The sequence below is a fragment of the Colius striatus genome, chromosome 15, assembly GCF_028858725.1.
Source record: "Colius striatus isolate bColStr4 chromosome 15, bColStr4.1.hap1, whole genome shotgun sequence".
NCBI lineage: Eukaryota > Metazoa > Chordata > Aves > Coliiformes > Coliidae > Colius > Colius striatus.
In genome coordinates, this window is record NC_084773.1 from 8,392,524 (window position 1) to 8,412,677 (window position 20,154).

The 20,154-nt window shown below is 33.5% G+C and overlaps 1 protein-coding gene across 1 annotated transcript in view; it reads left to right on the forward strand.

Annotated features, from left to right (window-relative positions):
• CACNA2D3 (calcium voltage-gated channel auxiliary subunit alpha2delta 3) overlaps positions 1-20,154 on the forward strand; it is a 397,438-nt gene that overhangs the window by 253,682 nt on the left and 123,602 nt on the right. The window contains exon 14 of the mRNA XM_062008364.1: positions 20,050-20,067. Within this exon, the coding sequence (XP_061864348.1) occupies positions 20,050-20,067 (18 nt within the window). The remainder of the gene's footprint in view (positions 1-20,049; positions 20,068-20,154) is intronic.

The window sequence follows — 20,154 nt, forward strand, 5'->3', positions numbered from 1 at the left end:
CAGATATTTGTACACTGTAAATTACATAGAAAATAATTAAACAAACATGAATAATAGCATATTTCTTAAATTCACTACATCCAAATGTACAGTTATTAATTAAATATGGGCATTGAAGATAAATTGATTAGATAATTTTTTCTGTATGTTTCAAAACATTTCAATGAATATGTCAGTATAAAAAGATGGACTGACAAGGAACTATTTTTAATGTATAAAGGTAGGTCAACATCTAGGGGACAACTGTGATGTCTTGGGGAAGAATAATGAGAAGGTTCTGCCTGTTAAAGTGGATGGGATGGATGATAAGCTAACAAAGTTGTTAAAAATGTCTAATTTTAATTTGACATCCTGGAGAAACTGAGTTGAAACAACTTTCTATCATTTGTGGTAAATCATCAGATTTTCAGATAAAGATTGTTCATTTTCATGGGTTGATTTGAAATGACTTTTTAACTATTTTATTTTTATTATGTTTCTTTTCAATGAAAATATTTTGGTTTGTATATTATCCATAGAACGAGAGTTTGTAGCAAATGTCTGTCATTTAGTACAAAGGATGCCAAGTATTCAATATAACGGATAGAAAGTAATAGATAGCTAGTGACAAAGCTGTTTCTTTTTTATTTGAATTTTTGTTTCATGAAGATGGGCTAAGGTGGGAGAATCTTGTCATCTTCACTTTGATATTTTGTTGTTTGGTTTATTTAATCAGTTTTGGTTTGAGTCTGTAATGCTTCTGGAAGGTTTAGTTTTTAATCAGTACAAAAAACTTATCTAGGAAAAAACCTGTCCGGGGAATAGAGTTTTGCTTCATTTTCAGGTTTGCATAGATCTTTTCTGTTCTTCAGTTGTGGCCATGGATAATGTAAAATAAACACAAAAGCTTCAGTTATGAAGGAAAAACAAAAAGTCACTTGGAAATACTGCTTTAGAGAAAATTTACTTATCTGTTTCCTTTTTTAAAAATAAAGTATTAATCCAGTCCACTCTTTGTTCTCTTTCCCTCCTTGAAATGTAAGGATGAGATGTACAGAAACTTCCTGTTATCACTGTTCATTCAAGGCATTGATGGAATGGGGAGATGACTAGGAAAACCTACTTCACATTTACTTCTTGCTTTTATATGTTTGAAGTAATCAGTGTGTGTGTATGTTACATGGAGTTTATATTTGCTGAAGAAAGTAACGGGAAGAAATACACGTGTGCAGTGTTTTAGTACAACTCTCCTCCCTGTCCTTTCACTACGAATTTGGTATTAAAAGTGTTGAAAACAAAATATTTTTATTTTCTTGACACCAGTCTCTTCCATTTACCTAACAAAAAATTACAAAGTGTTGTTTCAGAAATAATTTTACACTTTACTCTTTGACTAATCCGTATTTCTTTGATCATTGCAGGGAGAAAAATATTCATAAAAGATAGTCTAACTTTCAATGATTCTTCTGTGTGTTATGGAAGGCTAAGGGAAATGAACAACTGAGTATTATGTGAAATACTAAGTGAATACAGCAGGGTTGAGTTAGTGCAAGTGAATTTAAGAACACTAGAGGGAGCATAGAGAAGGAATCTTGAGAAAACAGGAAAATAAAAAACAATGGAGCTGTTACATTCTTGAATAAAGAAACTGTTTAAATCCAAACAAAAGCTATTTTACTGCAATAAAAATAAAATAATTGTAAATTCTTCTCTTGATCCTCTTCTCTCACTCTCTTCGTTGAGGCTAATTAATGTCACTAAACCCACTAAACACAAATATATGTAGTTGTGTATGTGCTCATATTTGTATTCACATGCACACACATAGTTTTAAGTGCCTGAGAACTCCACTCAGGATCCTAATAGGTTGGATGGGATAAGAAAAGATTTAAAAATAGGATACTGTGATCTGCTTAGTTTCAGACTGCCTTTGTCCCTTCTGAATCCTCATCAAAAAACCTGATAGGTAAAGAAACAGGATAAATTAGGGTAGTCACATACAAACCCCTAGATATAGCAATGAAGAGAACCTTGTCACAAACCAGATGTGCTTCTGTCTCAGCTAAAGCTGCCTGAGTGCTATTTTCAGACAGATTCCCTGGCCATCTTGAGTGTCTTGGCATTGGAAGTGCCCATAATTTGATTTTCACAAGAAGTTTGTGTTCCTGCTCCTCCATTGCTGCTGCTTGGACCTTGTCAGGTTAGAAATAGTAATGTTTTTTTCCAGACAGCTTAAATATTCTTATCATCCAGCTGTGTCAGAACAGCCATGGTTGTTCTCAGGGCTATATGTACATTGTTGTAATTGGTGTAACTGTGCCCTAACAGCATGGAATATATTTCATCATACCATTCTCAACAAATATCAGAGCTAATTGTCCAGCTGTGCTGTTTCTGAGGAAGCACCATTAAGCTGGAACATACTATGATCCAGACAGAAAGAAGCTGGACAGAAATAGTTTTAGTATACAAAACATTTCCCTTGATGCCCCAACCTATTCTCATTCAATATTTGTCCAGAACAAAGTCATCTGTGAAAGCCAGAAGTTAGGTCATTTAAGTGTTTGATACCATTTAGGAATGTTCCCAGAAGAAATTTTGCTACTAAAACAAGGCATCTAATTCCTGCATCTGTTCACCTTTCCTGTAAGAGGATGTCTGGAAAATGTTCATACAGCTGCCTCTTCAGCCTAGCTTTGACATTCTGAGGTGCTTCACTTGCTGGTAGAAAAAAAAGTACAGCATTTCTAGAACTGGAAATACCTGGCAAAATATCACATGCAAAAAATATAGCATGGAAGAATCTGTATGTATGTCAGATCTGTGTTGCCTTTGACACTGTCAGGATCACGTGTCTGATACTTGAAGGCATTATAAAATAACTGAGATTAGACTTCTCTGTGTGACTCCTTGCTTCACGGGCAGCTGAACTGGCTTCCATTTTTCTGCCCCTAGAACTTGTTCTTTCTCCAGTTTCCTGTCTTTTTGAAGAGGTAACCAACTAGCTCCCAGAGTCAGTTTTAGTTATCCTCTATCAGAAGACTCTTTGTGTTTTTTTCCCTTAACCCAGGATTTCATGTTGGAAACATTATCAATGACTCTAAGCCTCATCTTTCAAAAAAAAGTGCCTTTGACATGAGAGTGATATAATCATAAAAGGTGTCATTGAGTCTCAGACAAATAGTCTTTACAGGCTTATCCTAATTCTAAAGTCAGCTTCACAATAGTTTGAGTGCTAGTTCTGTTATAGGCCAGTAGCTTAAGTGCTGCCAATACCATTAGGCCAAAATGTGAAATATGCCAGCCAATGTCTAGTGTTCTGATTCAGAGTTCCCTGATCCCAAACTCCACACCTTTACCAAGGCTTGTTGTCTTTTCAATTGTACTTCTCTAATTAGCAGTTTAATATGTGATAGAAATCAGTTAGCTTTGTTGGATCTCTACAGTTCTATGGGAAACAGCATCGTATTGTCAAGAGAGAGAACATGCAGATGATTCTTGATTGTGTAATCTAATAGAAGAGATTGCCTTGCTACATGGTTGTGTTCAGCTGTATAGCCTAGAGGTGCTGTAAGGTGGGTGGGTGCAGATAGTGTATATACAGTGGTTCTTAGTGAGGTCTGGGACAGTACTCCAACAAACCAGCCTCAACATAACTTATCTGCCTCAAAAGTCACATTTGGATCTAATATCACTGCTTCAAATTCACTAAGGCCTACAAGTCCATAATGCTTCATAAAATGAAATACCTTAATAGGTGCTTAAAAACAAAGTTGGATTTCTAATTGAAAGTTGCCAATAGTGCAAAAGTAGAAAAGAACTCTGAAAGTATGAAAATATTTCAGGAGTGGAACGGTTTATGATTGTGCAGTGACTTCTTTTAAGCATAAGTGCATCTATAGTGAGACAATACAAGTGAATATATTGGGTGAAAAAGAAAAATATTCTGGCCACCAGAATATTCAAGTCAATAATGCACAGTAGTCTCTTGTTATTATGGGTAATCATCTATGAAGCACAGAAGCTCTTAACTCACAGTAACACCTGGAATGTGAAGAAACGTTTTTTCCTGCAGGAAATAAAAAAAATACTGGGCTGAACCCTAAGTTCCCACTGTTTAAAAGCTTGTGATTGAAAATTTGTTTATTGAAGCGTATAATTTGACCTACTTGTTGACTTTTTTTGATGAAATTTATTTCTTGTAAGCGTACCTGAATATATTTGCTGGATCTAATGCACCAGTGAGTTCATTTCCTTCAGGCTATTAGTTTCAAACTGTGAGCAGATTCAGGCATATGTTACTATCTTGGCTCTATTCAGTTTCCAATTGGAGGATTCCTTTGTACCAAAAGGTCATTTAATTTAATATTTTGAGATGAATAGTGCTTCAGAATTTGAAACCTCATTTTAAAACAAGTATTCTGAGTCATTATAGGTCATGATTCATAGTAGTATGGATGGTGAGTGGTTTTCACTTTTTATACTTATCATACTTTTCATCAGTGTTAAAGTACTGTATGTTGATTTTGCATTTGCAGTGTGCCCACCTTCTCATTGATAGACATTAAATTGTGGATTTTAGTTGAATTCTGCAATTGGCATTAAAAAAAGTAAAATTATATCACATTTTTTTTTAGAAGCAGGGATTTTTTTTTTCATTATTTTTTGACCAAGGGACTGATACCGTGCTGGTAAGTCAACTTGTCCAAGAACTTAATTTCCTCTTAACAGGGGCAGTAAATTGAGGTAGTGCCACTGAGTTAAAGCTTAGAGCAAGTATTTCTGAAATACTTATGATGGATGTCACAATTACATTCTTACATATATGATTGAACAATTTCAATTTGTTCATCTTCATCCTTAGAAAGAAAGCAAGTACTATGTAGGCATGCTTTTTACTCTGGTTCGTGCTCTTTGCAGAAATTCGGTATGAGGTTTTGGAAGCTCACACTTCTCAAATAGGTGTCACATTAGAATCCAAACATTTTAACTCTGGAAGTTCTATGGAGATTCTGACTATGAAAGTTCTGGGATACAGTTCTTTGTCACAGAATGAATTCTGAGGCAGTTCCAGAGAGGCAAGGGAAACTATATGTGTGAAGTTCTGTGTTTAATGTACAGAGATATAATAGAAAGTCCTGCAGACTGAAAGCTATTATGCTGTCTTTTTTTCCATTCAGGAGTTTCTGGTGAGATATAAAAATGTTGTTTACTGCTTCTTCCATTCACACAGTTTTCTTTGTGTTCAATGCGCAGAAGAGCTTTTATGAAGTAATAAAAATTAACTAGTACCCTGTTTCCACTAGATTCTATTCCCAGAGACATCTTCAAATACTTTTGGTGGCATAAGTTAATTGTGCTATTATAATAAGTTGGTGTAATTAGTGTTTTTATCACAGTAAAAGGTTCCCTGGGCCTCTATTTCAAAACTGACTTCTAGATTGTATTACTGGCCTGCATTAAAATGCACCAGAGTGTTCAGAATGCTCATATATGTCTACAGCAAGTAAATATTGGTAATCACTGCAGAACTGAATGCCAAGAGATGTCATTAATCAGCAGCTGTGGAAAGAAAATTTACGCACAGGCAGTAAACGTTTTGGTTTTCTTTTTCTTTTCTTTTTAAATGTTTTAAAACCTAGAAATATGCTATGTTTTTTTCCCAGTCCCACTTTGGACTTGGTTACACACTCTTAACTCACCCTGTGGCCAGCATCACATAATCTCTAATAATTTACAGCTCTTTATCGGACAATGTCATCTCCACTCACTGACTCTGAATGTTCCCGTGAGAATTTCCTTCTTTTGCTCTGACATTTGACTGAATTGGGTTAGAGAAGGAAAATTCCATGCATGGATATCAAGTCTTCGATCAGGCAGATTTATTCTTAAAATAAGGTTCTTGAAGCTCTGCTTCGTCTCCTACAGATTTGCAGTGGTCTTTTGAAGTCTCTGATCAGGGAGAAGAGGTAGAAAGTAGCCCTGGGAATTAGAAAGTAGCCCCGGAAGGCCTTCTTACCAGTGCTTCAGTCTGGATTAATTTGCCTGGAAAAATGTAACAGTATTGACCATTTAATATATTTTGAAGCTTCTATAAGAGCATGATTTCAGTTTGAAGTTGCAGACCATCTGCTCTGTCTGCTGTATTTGCATTGGGATCTTATTGATATGGGATAGTCCTTGAAACATTAACAATCAATGATCAATGCAGCTACTTGTACATATTAAAAAAAAAAGAATAAGCACATAGTTATATGTAGGTGCAAGATCTTGTGGAAATCTTCAAAAAATCCTTTCAGCCATGGCTTTTATGAGTTTTGTGACCCAAAATTTCCAATTTCTCCTAAACGGTTCTAATCTGTTTGTCTTACTGCTGGATGTAGAATTTGTCATTAACAACATTAACTGTTTTAAATTCAATAAGATCTGTGTTAACTGTCAAAACATAATGAGTGTTCAAGATAGTAAATGAATAAACCTCTCATTTGAATAGAATTAATACACTGTCTTTCAGATGCAGCTCAAAATAACAACGGATGTTCTTTTTTGTTAGAAAATGCACACCTGATTTGCCTATGTTAGGCAGCAGGGTGTTAATCAGTGCATGGAATGCTGTGCCATTTAAATTTGAGCTGAGAGCCCTTGCTCACACACCAGTACAGGAGTCATGGTGCAGTGTGTCCCAATAAAACACATGAATTGAGACCCCTGACATGAAAATTGGGACGTGCAAAAGAAAATAAAGTCCATATTGACCTAGTGGGAATATGAGTACTTTAAATAAGAATGATTTGTGCATTGGTACATGCAAACACAACCTATATAAATAAGGACATGCATAAGCATAGATAGCCCCTAAGTGCATGTATGTATGTATATGTGTACCTTTCAGCTTTTGAAGTAAACTACTTCATTTGATAAATTACATGTTTACTTTATTTCACTGCTAGAACTGGAACTTATGCTATTAGGACAATTTAATGTGATTGCATTAAGCAAAGAATATTACTACAGAGTTAATTGCTAGTTGTCAAAGTCACTAGAAAAAATATTGTATGGAAATAGGAATATTTATTTTAATGAATTAACACTTTTCATGTGTATCATTGTATATGGTATTTACACTATAAAATGCTATATGCAATACATCAAAAAGATGTTTAAAACATCAAAAACAAAAACAAAAGTCCTGCACTTAAAGAGGAACATAAAATTTCCTGCTGGGGATGTGGAACATGGAATGCCATCTGTATTATATGGCACTGAGAAAACTGATTATGTTTGGACCTCTATTTCATAGCAGATGGGTTCATTAAATTTAATAGCCTCCAGAGCCTTTAGAAACAGTGTTAAAAACATGTGGAACATGCTGAGACACTTCAGTTCTCGCCCCATAGTCATTATAACTCTGGCACAGACTATAAATATTACAGTACTTTATTTCCGTTGAAATGGATTACTATTATAATTATTTTTCCTAGTGTACATTTACATGAGAAATGTAGAATGTAAATTATACTTTTTCAAACTTTGAGATGTGAAGTTCATTCTTTAAATGCATTTTACAGTTCTTTGCACTTCGTGGCTTTGATACAGAACTTATTTTTATCTTCTTCCTGCAGCATCAGCAATCAGCTGTAATGCTAGGTCTTAAGCAGCTCTGCTCCCAGTGTGGTGCAAATAAGACAGGCATTATGTTAAAGCATAGAAAAGAAGTCAGAGCAGTGTTACATCTTGGCTTTTTATATATTGATTCTCCTTTCCAGTACTTTATATGATACAGTAACTACAATTTGACCTCAGTTTCTGTTCATCTTTCATCACTGGAGCACACAGTGATTAAATATCCAATTTGAAATCAAAGTACTTTGTGCAGAAGCATTGTTTTAAGCATAGGAAAAACCCCTGTACTTTTGAAATATTCTCTGAACTTGATAGCTAAAGGAATATTTTACTGCTGTTAACTTTTTGATTTAAAATGAGGTTTTAAATGAGACCATAGTTACCATGTTTATGTGCTTTGACATTTGACCAACATCCTTCCATTTCATTTATAATTTCCATTTTTTACAAACTTTGTCATATTTGATCGTGATTTTTTTTTTCCAAAACTAACCCAATTTCCCAATAATCATATCAACTTGTTCTTGTATGATATAATTCTCAGTAATACTCTTTTGTTTCCATCCTCTTTTCTACAAAATACTGTGACTGTCCACCATATCTTTTGCTGTTTTCTAAGGTTACTCTTATTTTTAGGTTGTACTGACCATTTTAACTTGGATTGTTTCCTTGCTCAAGTCAGTGACAGGATTAAATAATACCTTCCTAATATAATTTACATTCAAAGTAATAGGTCAGAAACACTAGTTGCTTAGAAAGGATAGAGAGATTTACACTGTAAAACAGCATATGAAGGTCAGTATGCGAAAACACACACAAGTGCATGGTCAAGTCTTTCAGATTGTAGCATCTACGTCTACAGAGTTCCCACAGAAGTGTTCTTTGTCCGGATCTTAAGAATCGTAGAGTCCTTGTTTGTATTTGGTTAAACTTAACAGTGTATTTAGGCAATAGAGTATTTACACCTCTAATAGAGTTTCAAAGCAGTTATAAACATTCCGTAATTAAATTTTGGAGATCAGAATATTCCATAAGGTTTGAGTGTTAAAGGAACACCTTTTGCTGTTTGGAGAGCTGTCACGCACAGTGATATTAGGACTGAAGTTTTTCTCTATTGCCTTTTCTGTGTGTCTTGTGACATGATTGCTTTGCACCAAATTGCTGTTTCCTCTTATATGAAAACGGATTGGATATAGGTAAAAAAGAATCCATAGAATTACAAATATCTCTAGGTTTCCCCTACTGGATGTTCTCGCACCAGTTACCATATACAAATGACAGAGAATTACTGTGCTGTTGGATTTGATTAACAGACTTATTCATGCCGAAAGGGTATTGGTCTCATTTGCAGACACCTGCATACTAGAGATAGAGCAGCTTTGGAACATTTCCAGCTGTGGTCTACCAATGATATAGAGTGCCTTTAGGTGAGGGGACAGAAAATTCTTTTCATCTCCAGCTTGTTTCACAGGAAATTTTCTGGTTTTGTTATGACATTGAAATAAAATCAAAAGGTGACAGGTCACTAACTGAAGGGAGAATTTGTTTCTAGATCTCTACATGCTTTGGTAGATCCAACATTTAGGAGGATACATCTATTCTTAGTGAAAATAACTACTTAAATACATGCACAGCTGATAACTTTCTTTGATCTGTTGCCTCAATTCTGGGTGAAATTGAGTTAATTATAAGAAAATTGTAGCTATTTTGTCAGATATATATTGCCTTTTTTCTCTCTGCTTTTGTCTTTAGATTTTTTTTTTTAGGGTAAATGATAATGTAGGAAAGCAATGAATTCAGTATAGTATACTAAATCCTATCCTTTGATCTCATATATGTCGTCTTTTGACGTTATGGAAGAAAGAGGGCAGTGAAGATGGCATATCATTTATCTGCAGTAGTGGAGTAAAAGCCTGAAATAATAAGAAGACTTATTAAATTATTGTTGCTATTCGAGCTTTGCTGCAGTGGCAGAATTCAGTACAAAAGAAAAAGTAGAGAATAAAAGGAAATAATCATCTCTTTTATAACTCTCTTTTTTGTATAATCAGGAGATTTCACATACATATAGTATGTTGTACACATTAAAGTTAATGTTTATCACAGTCATTATAACTAATATTTACTTTGAAGTTAGTAATTTTTGGAGATGTTATTCAGGAATATGCTAGTTGGTAAATGCATTCAGTAACAGCAGTATCAACAGGAGAAAGCTCAGAATATATAAGTATTTTCTCTAGAAATTCATAAAAAGTCATTTCACCTGCACTAATGTCAGATTTTTGGGGAGGAAAATGTAATTGCCCTATATGTTAGTTTATATTACCTAGTTCTATGTAAACAATTACAATCCCATAGGATTGACTCAGGATTGAAACAAGAAGCCTGCAGGGCCGTTCCATTTTACAAAACATGCTTTTCTTTCTTTTTTAAAACAATGGTCTTTATTTAGTGCCACATAAATTGTACAAGAAAATACATATTAGAAACAGTATACTAATACCAAGGAACAATGCAACCTATGGAGCTTTCTAATATCTTTTGTTCTGTTGCAGCCAACTACTGCTGTATAGTAATAAAGGCCTCAGTTTTCAATATTGTTAATTTTACTCCAGAAAACTGTCAAAAAAAAAAAAAAGAGTAAACTATGTAAGTGATCTGTATGCTTGCATTCCATATGGATTACATTTGTTGATGATTCTTCTTTAATTTTCTTTGCAGTAAGTCAGTAGTATCTCCATTTATGTACTTGGAGTTAAACTGATGTAGAACAGAAGACAAGAATCATTGTACTAAATCTCAATTTGAGGGACTTGGATTACCCTTCTGTTGATGGTGGAACAATTCTATATATTTTCTTTCTTAGATTAAAACCTTAAAGCCTGAAAAATTCAGGAGTTACAGTGAGTGGCCAGTGGCTTTTATAGGAAAGAAAAAAATTTCTTCCATCCTTCATTTTGTCCTTTTTGTGTTGACAATTCAGTTTGAGAAAAGAGAGATAGAGTGAAAGCTGATTTTTCAATAATTGTAGTTTTTATATTCTCAAATTTTTTGCTGTCTATCCAACCACAAGATAATGGTATTTATTACATCTTAGGTCCTAGCATACCTAAAAGTGACCTTAGTGTCTTCAAGCAGTTCTAGCTTTGAGACAGTTGAAAGAATTTTAAGATCTTTTCTTTCGAGTTCGTGCAGTGAAGTAGTGAGAGTAAATTTTCTTGACCTGCTGGATAATGAAATGAGGCAAAAAGATCAAATGATGTTAAAGATACTTGCCTTAGGTCTAAACCATTCCTTGAACTGCATTTCACAAGTAGTGAATTAAATTATGAGAACTGTATATTTGAAATTAAATTAGATCATTTAGAAATGCTCTCAAATATGTGGTCTTCCAGCTGATCAGAGTCTTAGCTATTGGCCATCAGGTGGATTTTAGGAAACTTTGAACTTCCAGATTTTACAGACTAACAATTGAAAGCTTCTTCCAAAATTTAAAAAAGAAAAAAATAAAAAGGAAGTTTAACTCTTTATAGAGTCTGATGAATTCAACTTGCAGTGTGAGAAGTTCATAAAATGCTCCATGGCTTTTTCAATAAAGTATAGCTATAAAATCTTGGTGTAAAAATAAAATAATGACATATATTAGCTACATACTTATTAGAAAGGTGTGAAGACAGAACCTATTCCTCAAAATGGAGCTAATGAACAAGAAGCAGAATTGATTGTGTCATTTTACCATTTATATGCTGGCACTACTCAGATTTGTGGTACCAGCCTACTCATAAACTGATATAAAGGCATTGTAGAAAGGAGAAAGAATGTATTGTTAGATTAGGAGTTTAACCAACCAGGAGATTTCACAATGTTCAATGATGGAGCATTTTCTAAGCTTTAAAAAAAAAAAAAACATTGGTTTATAATTTTCAAAATAATACTTGTAACAATTAGAGACTTAAACCTGCCCTGGCTCTTATATAACTCTGTTAGCTGAAAAAAAAAAAAAAATCAGTTGCTTTGCTTATACATGAGAACCTGAAACACACAGTTCTAATTTGTAGACACATGATGACCACTTTGCTACTGGAGCATAGTATTTTAGCATATTGTTAACTTATTTCCAAAACAAAAATTTAACATTTGATCTCAAATATTTATATAAAGCCTGGACATAATTTTTATAGAGATTTGTTTTCTGGTTTTAGGGAGTACGCTTCCTTCCCTTAAAAAGCAAAATGGTACATTTACACATCTATCTGAGCCCTGGGTTTAAGACTATAGCGTTCAATACAGTATTTTTACACACAATTTGTTCCTTCTTTTTTTTTTTTTTATGCTCCATCTGAACTTTTGCAAATGTTCCTTACATGGTTCCATTGGTGTTTTGACCTTTCAGAGCAAAATGATAAACGAAGGAAAGGATGGGTCCCTTTGAAAAACTATTTGAAGCTTTTCATTTAGTAATTTTGCATAAACTGCCTTTCCTGCTGCTTTCTAGTGCCCTTGATCTATTACCATAACTGTGGATATCTTCTCAGTGAATTAAGTTGAGCTTTCTTCCTTCCTTTAAAATGTATCCCCAATTGTTTATCAGCTCAAATAATCTTTTGAGCGTATGGTATCTATCTCATTATGCCCTCCAGCATACTGCTCCATTCAGAGCAGTTCTGGGCAATTGGTTACTGACAACCTTCAAGGTATTTTGTGCTAGTTGAATACAAAATTAGTACAGTAGCTTTGCTCATTCAGAAGTGATAAATGGGGATGGGAAAGGATGAAATATAAACATTGATAATTTATTTGTTAAGTAACTAACAAAGTAGATTGTTTTCTCCATAAAAATATTCTAAAAGATAATTGGTTCCAGCTCTTTGAGGCCTGTACCAGTCCAAGTCTTTGCATCAGACTTCTAGAATCAACTAGGTGATTTCAAAATATTTTTGGAAAGACTTGTTTCTATAGCAAGTAAGAAAAAGAAAGTCCAGTTAATAACAACTTCCCTTTGCCCAAACCCAGCTCCATTCTTTATTTTGATGTTCCTAGAATCTTAGGAATCACAGATTCTTGTTTTTACAAGATTTTAGTCCTCCAATTAACAAAACCAAATAGATTGCTTTAACTGCGTGTAACATTCTTCCTAATGAGATGCTCAGCGCTATTTTCAGCCTATGCCTGGTTCTTCTGATCTTGTTCTTGCATGCTAAACTTCAGCCATTTGAAGCAAATTAACACTTTCCCTATTCCCCCCTCCATGTTTGTGTTAAACATTCCCCTTCATTTTGCAGGTGCCTCACCTTGTCCTGGTATTAGCCAAAGCTTTCCTTTTTCAACTACAGGTTCACTGTTTTCATTATAAAGTAAGAAATCAACACCTGCAACAAAAGGAAACTTGAATGAAGATAATGAAAAGCAAAATTATATTGGATTAAACATTGTAGATTGTAAATTGTGAGCTTTTTAAATTGTTTTTGGTGCTTCAGCAAATTAAATAATGCTAAAAGCAAGCATATGAAAAAAAAAGCCTAGTAAAATTTTGAAATAATTTAATAAAATTAAGAGCAAAATAGCAAAATACTTTATTCATGGATTTTCAAAATTTTACTTTAAATACTTTAATGTAGGCAAGCTCACAGTCTCACCTTTGTACTAAATTTTAATCTACTCATATAATGTAAGTTTAAACTGATGTTGATATTAAACTGGTAAAAGGAAAAAGAGACAGATCCAAATTAGACAATTCATATGGTTTATTAAACCATATTATGTCCCTATTACTTCTATGAATGCAAACCCAAACAGTAGCTCAAAAGTAGCAAGGGAAACCCCTAATACACATTGTAAATAAAATTATTTTGGAGACTGCAGGAGACATAATGTTTTTCTCTGTAATAATGGGATTGCTGTTTCAGAAAACAGTAAAAATATTAAAATATATTAAAATATAACAATAAGAAAACTATAAATTTGTTTAAATTATTTTCAGCTTAACTTAGATGTTCAGTGTGAAATATGATAGTCAATGAAATTTAACATGATGTCTGAACATATATACACATTTCCTGAATAGCAATGTGGCTGAGAACAATACTTACAAATGATTTACATTGTTGTGTTCACTTTTGTACTGATAATAAAAAGAGACAGACTGACTAACCACTAACATAGATGAAAGCAAAACAAAACAAACCTGAAAACTGCCGTCTCACTGGAATTTAAATATCTATATTAATGGAAATGTGAGAATTGTCACCAGCTATGTCATTTAAGTTGTGTTACAACTTATAATAATATGTATTTAAGCAGTTTGGAATTTTCTTATAATTTTCAAGACTGGGAATATTTAGGGACTTGTGTCTCTAGATGTAGCAATTAGTTCTGAAGCTCTACTCAGAGATGGGAACATTTTAAGTGCTGTAAGTCATTCACTGACAGAATAACTACGTAGTCCAAGTGTTGGTAACCAATAAAATACAGGCACAATGTTTAAATAAGCATAGGAAATAATCCCGAAGGAGTTTTTTGCTCATCTATCCATCCTCTTAGAGTCATTTGTAAAGCTCATGTTTAGTGATATTACAGATGATATTAATTAGCTTTACACCCTTTGTGTGTATCTAACCCAGAATGATTGCAACAACTTCAGAACAGGAACATGTAGAAATGTTAAGTCAGTGCACAGATATCCTACGTGATATACAACAAAGACTATCAAAACTGCTAGCTCCTAAAATAAATATCTCACTTAAGGCAAGGTGTCTCTCAATAGAACAAGCTGTAGGGAAAACTTTTTTACAGTCTCACAAATAGTATTCAATTTCTTTATGACAGAATGAAGCTGTACAATGTAGATTTATTTCTCTTGTTCATGTTGTCCATAGTTGAAAAATTATTGAAACAATTCTCTCCCTAACTTGAAAAGGTCATTGTCAAAACATATATAACTTAATAATGCAACAATCAAATAACCATAACATTTAAACAATACTATTCTTAATTATTCTGCCATTGGCAGCACTCTAATACCGATGATTCCATTTTTAGAAGCTATTCTTTTCAATGTTTTCTGTATGAGATAAAAAGACTAAATATGCAGACTTCAATGTAAATTGTGCCAGTTAGTACTACATGATGTGTATCTTACAGCCATTAGTTTTATTTGAAGCTGTCTATATTTAGAAAAATATTCCCATTCCATGCATGTATGGTTGTACAGTTTTTATTAGGAAGGAAATATATATCACAAATAATAGTTCTATCATTAATTTCTGTAGAGAAATCTAAATATAGTACCATGTATATGTAATAGACACATATGTAAACAGAATGAACCATGGACCTCTATTTAGTAAGGACAAGCTTTTCTTTATTGGTATAATAATAATAAGAACAATAGAACTCACTCCTTTTAAAAACATATGCATGAGTCCAAAATTTTGTGCATGATATGTGGAATGTTCATGGAGTGCCAGTTCCGCTACTTTGGTCTTTAGTCATGTAGCCTATTTGTTAAATTTGCATGCCTCTCTTCAAAAACAAGTAATTAATTATGACTAAAGTTTCTAACCAAATTTTGCATTTGAAGTAACCACTCTGGGTAATTTAAATACAATCTTTCCTGTAAATATTTTGTATTCCTTAGAAGGAGAGAACAACTGGTTTGTGCAACTAAAGGAATCACAGTCACAGACTCACCAAATAACTGAGTCTGGGAGGAGGCCCAAGTAGATCATCTAGACCAGCCCCATGTTTGAGTGGGATTAGCTGGAGCAAGATTTCGAAGGGCTGTGTCCAACTGGGTTTTGAACATCTCCACAAACTCTCTGGGCAGTTTACTCCAGTGTTTAATCAGTCACTCCTACAGTGAAAATGTAAGAATATTCACACAAGTGTGGTCTTTTCTGTTGACACTAAGTTCAGAGCAGATGCAGACAGATCTGACTTAACCACTTTAAAAGTTGAGCATAGTTAGATTTTTCTTGTGTGTGTTAATGATTCTCATTTTAAAAAAGTTTGCTAGACAGTACATTACAAATTATTCAGTTATTTACATCCGTGTACAGATATGTATTTTAGAATGTGTAAAAACTTCAAAGGGAGGAACATTTGGAATAGATATTTAATTTTTTAGTATGCTCTGCTATTTCTTAATTTCAGTCTGATGCCTCTGAAACCCCTGTGTTTTCTCTGTTGCATATTTCACAGGACCTAACTTCTTTTTGTCAACTTTATAGAATATTTTTAAAGAGAGAAAGATAGAATTGTAGTTTTCATTTGTATTTTATGACTCTCTTCTCCATAGCAACATTTACGTTTCCTTTGACTGGTATACTTTGCATGCAGTGCACAGTCTGCCCCTGACTAAAATGCTGTAGTTACTGCAAAATATGTGGTAGCACAGTAAAACAATTATGTAAATGAAGAAAAATTTGGTATTGAATGCCTTGAAAATTCAAGTGCATTTTCCTTTCAGATATTGGCCCAGTAAGCTGCAGGTTAATGTCACTCTTTTAATATTTATAACAAAATCTTAACATTAGAAACATCCCAGTAGGAAGCTGAATTTTGTTTCTTCCTCCATGTATACATGTAATTATTCATGATGCCTCTAGTACTTACAATAACTTAGAAAGTGGAGAAGTGCATAGATTGTAAAAGAAAAATCACCAGAATAATAATATTTAAATGCTGTATAGCAACTAAGTAGATTTAAAAGTAGAAACTCCATATTTTGTGCTAAAAATTGAGAGTTTGACTGTTTTTCCTGTTCTCTATACAGTTTTTGTCATTTTGGGAAGAACTGTGGAACTGCCTTGCAATGTGTGAAATGCTTTGTATTTCTTTATACATGTAAAGAAACAATTATCTACCCTTATCTTTAATTAGATTACATGACGTCAGTCCTGCATTATATTATCATGTACCTGACACATGCATGTTGTTTTGGTTGGGATTTTTTTTGGATTCTTTTCTGCAGAGCTTCACTGACATGTGTGACATCTTACTCCTTTGTATGGTATTAAGTACAATACCTGTGTTCTTGCCAAAGTATTTCACGTTTCCTGAAAGTGTTATTTCCAAAAAGGAAAAGTTTAATGCATTCAATGACAAATTTAGTCAGTATGTGACACATACAGGATGAGTCTGAACATTGTAAACTACCACAAACTTGCGTGGTTATTAAATTTGGTGCAGCCCAGAAACTATTTACACAAATGTCTCTACTATCAAAATTGTATTTATACTTGATTATTTACTGGCAGCTTTGTACACAATTTCTTTTTATTTGTGTTGTATTTGATTATGGAACAATAAAGTCAGTAGAGTTGTTAGGCTTTTCTGAAACAAATAGGACCAGGAGGTACTTTGGTTTGGTTGGAGCTGAAAAAAGACACCGAAATGACATATTTTACCATTGGCGCAAGTACAATAGAAAGATCTGCAGTGCTTTTTGAAGGCCAGGGAATGATCACATAGTTTACTGCAAAACTGCCTCTTGGCAGCGTATAAAGCAAACCACAGGAATCAGAGATACCTGCTGGGTTTTACACAGAGAAAGGCAGTTTTCAGACTATGCAATAAAGGGTCAGACCAGAGGACTATTACTGTTATTGTTAGCAAAATTATTTGTTTCCTATGGCCTCCCAGAAGGGGTAATGTCAGACAAACCTCCATAGTTTATTTCAAAGGAATTTGTAGCAATTATTAAACTGAATTGTTGACATACAGGATCTTGTAGCAGCCAAGTTTCAAATCAGCAACAGAATGAAGATTTTCCTGGCTGTGACAAAGACAGATTTTATTTTATTTTGTTAAGGAGAAGATCGTGAACTTGGATTTTGAAGCTTAGGTGAAAAGTGACAAGAGTGCCAGGCCAGGAAAAAGTATAATGAAATGCAAATCTCATCACTGACCTTATTAGACTTATTCAAGGTTTTGACTACGACTATTTCAGAACAAGGAAATACTCTTGATTTTATAAAAGGCTCTAAATGGCATTGACAAACTGAATTTAGCAACAGATATTATGGAACTCTGATTTGTAAACTCTTATTAATGTGCTCTTGAAAATAATCTCAATAAAAGCAGTAGGGATAGATTCATATGCCAAAGCATGTAGTATCTAGTTTGTGTGGCAATTATTAATAGGAAGTCTTCACTTGCATTCTATCTGACTGTAATTTCCTCGCATGGCCAAATTTACCAAACCATTTGTATCTGAAGGGATGTGCTCAAATAGGAATAAGCTCAAGTTCTGAAAATAAGTAGTAAAAATGACATCAAACAGTACTAATATTTGTATAAGGATTGAACTTAAATTTGGAATTCCAATAGAGTATTATATGTGTGTATGCATTTGTGTTTGAGGTTTTTGTGTTTTTCAAGTTTTAAATGTTCTCCTCTGCTGCCCTCGCACTATCTCCCACCCTACTGCCCTTGAACCAATCTTCACTGTGTGTGTACTGTAAGGTTTCTAACTTAATTTGAGTGTTATCTGGAGATATTTCTGCACTGATACTTAACATTGCATATATTGCCTTGGATACATTGACTGTACTTGAAGTACTGTTTTATGGAATATGGCATACAAATTAACTCATTGTGAAACCATATGTGTTTGTTATGTGTGGTGGGATTAGGAAAGGTATAGAATTCTTTAGTATTTATTCCAATGGTGGAAATTCAGACATCACTCTTTACTGTACCTGTCTTTATCAAAAATATCAATGAAAGGATGATTGCAAGAAGGTGGTATGAACAAAGCCAAATTCCCCCCCACACCCCAAAAGTGTCAGAGAGAAACCCACTTTCAGTGCCACAACAGGAAACTTTGAAAATGTATATTGCAACTTTCTCCTTTTATTTGAATGAACAAAACACCAAAAACCTTTCACTTTATCAGAGCCAAAGTAGAAAACCAAATCAAAGACTAATAATTAGATAAATATTCAGGAAAGTCAGGAACTGCTGTAAGTAATTGTCTGATCTATCATACAAGATTTATTTACGGTTCATTAGGTATCTGCAATTTTCACAGCAACCCTCTATATAATCAATAATTTAAAAACCAGACTTTTAAAGACATATATATGCACATGTAGGTCATTCTTTAAAGTGGCCATGGCTTATATTTTGCTATTGGATCATTCAAATTTTAGGATGAAAGAACTTTACTTGCAGAAATTCTCTGGGACATGAATTTTGTTACATTTTCTATTGTGAAAACAGATTGCTTTCAGTATTTGTCAAATAGACACCATGTAACAATTCTCTTTAATGATATATACTAATGTGGACATTAGTTGTTAGCAGAATAATACATTAAATTTGTTTTTTCTGTTTTAATTCAGATTAAGGGCAATAGATCAGTCAGAAACTCACTAGAGATCTTGAAGATCTTTTGCATTTGTTATTGATTCACCTGCCTGTTTCTGTGTTCAGCTGAAGCCTGTAAAGAAACAACTTATATTGGAAAAAGATACTTTTTGAGATGGATTTAGCACAAGACTGAATCAGTGTATATGGCAAATTTGTCTACAACTGAAACTAAGAGAAGGATTCAGAAAAAGTGAAAACTGTATTGTGCCTACAATAGTTTATTTTTCTGAGTTCCTCTCCATTACCTACAATAGGTTTCCTTTTTCTCAAGTGAAAACAACTCATTTTTCAATTCTTGATAAAGAAGGTATTTTATATATAAATAGAATCTACTGTCAGGTCTCCATGCTGTTTTATGTGAGTTGTTGCTTACAGTAAATACTGTGCATACAACCAGGTGTGGCTAGTCGTGTCTAATAACATCTATGTGATATAAATATGTATATATGCATAAATATCTATTTGCATATATTTACATAAAGGCATATTTGTGTTCACAGTACATAAATGTATTGTTCTATGCATACATTATTGTATATTTTCTATATATAATAATATATTTGCATAAGCAGTCAGTAATTTTTTATTACCATTTTTTATTTGCTGTGTTGTAGAGAATACAACTTTCTATTCTAATATGATAAAACATTCTTAATTTCAATTTCATTCATATTAAGTATAGATTTAGATGTTTACAAACCAAGAATGGTTAATTTTAAAACAAAAATTATCTTTATGCTGAATTATATTTGTGTACAGGAAGATGGAACTACTTCACAGTTCAAGAGTGATACCATATCTGATGAGAAAACAGTTCCTCCCTTAGTATACTGGTATTTAACAAATGCATGGTGCTTTTATGATACCTAGTAGAGAAGATGTCAAATAATACACTAAGTCAATAAGCCCTCAATAAGTTGAATCAATTGGCAATGCACATCTAGTTTCTCTAGTTCTTTTCCTTTATACTTTGTTCTATATTACATCTGTGATTTTGTGAACACAAGAGCTAAAGTAGCTTTTCAAATTAATTTAATGTATAATGATTGCTTGTTCTGTTTTGTTGTTTTCCAGCTCCCTCAGGCTCAAAAGGTAAAATATTTTGATCAAATCTTAGTCATTCAAAGTAGTCACCAGTCCTTCATGTTTCCATGGTTTTGTGAGTATGGTACAGTAGTG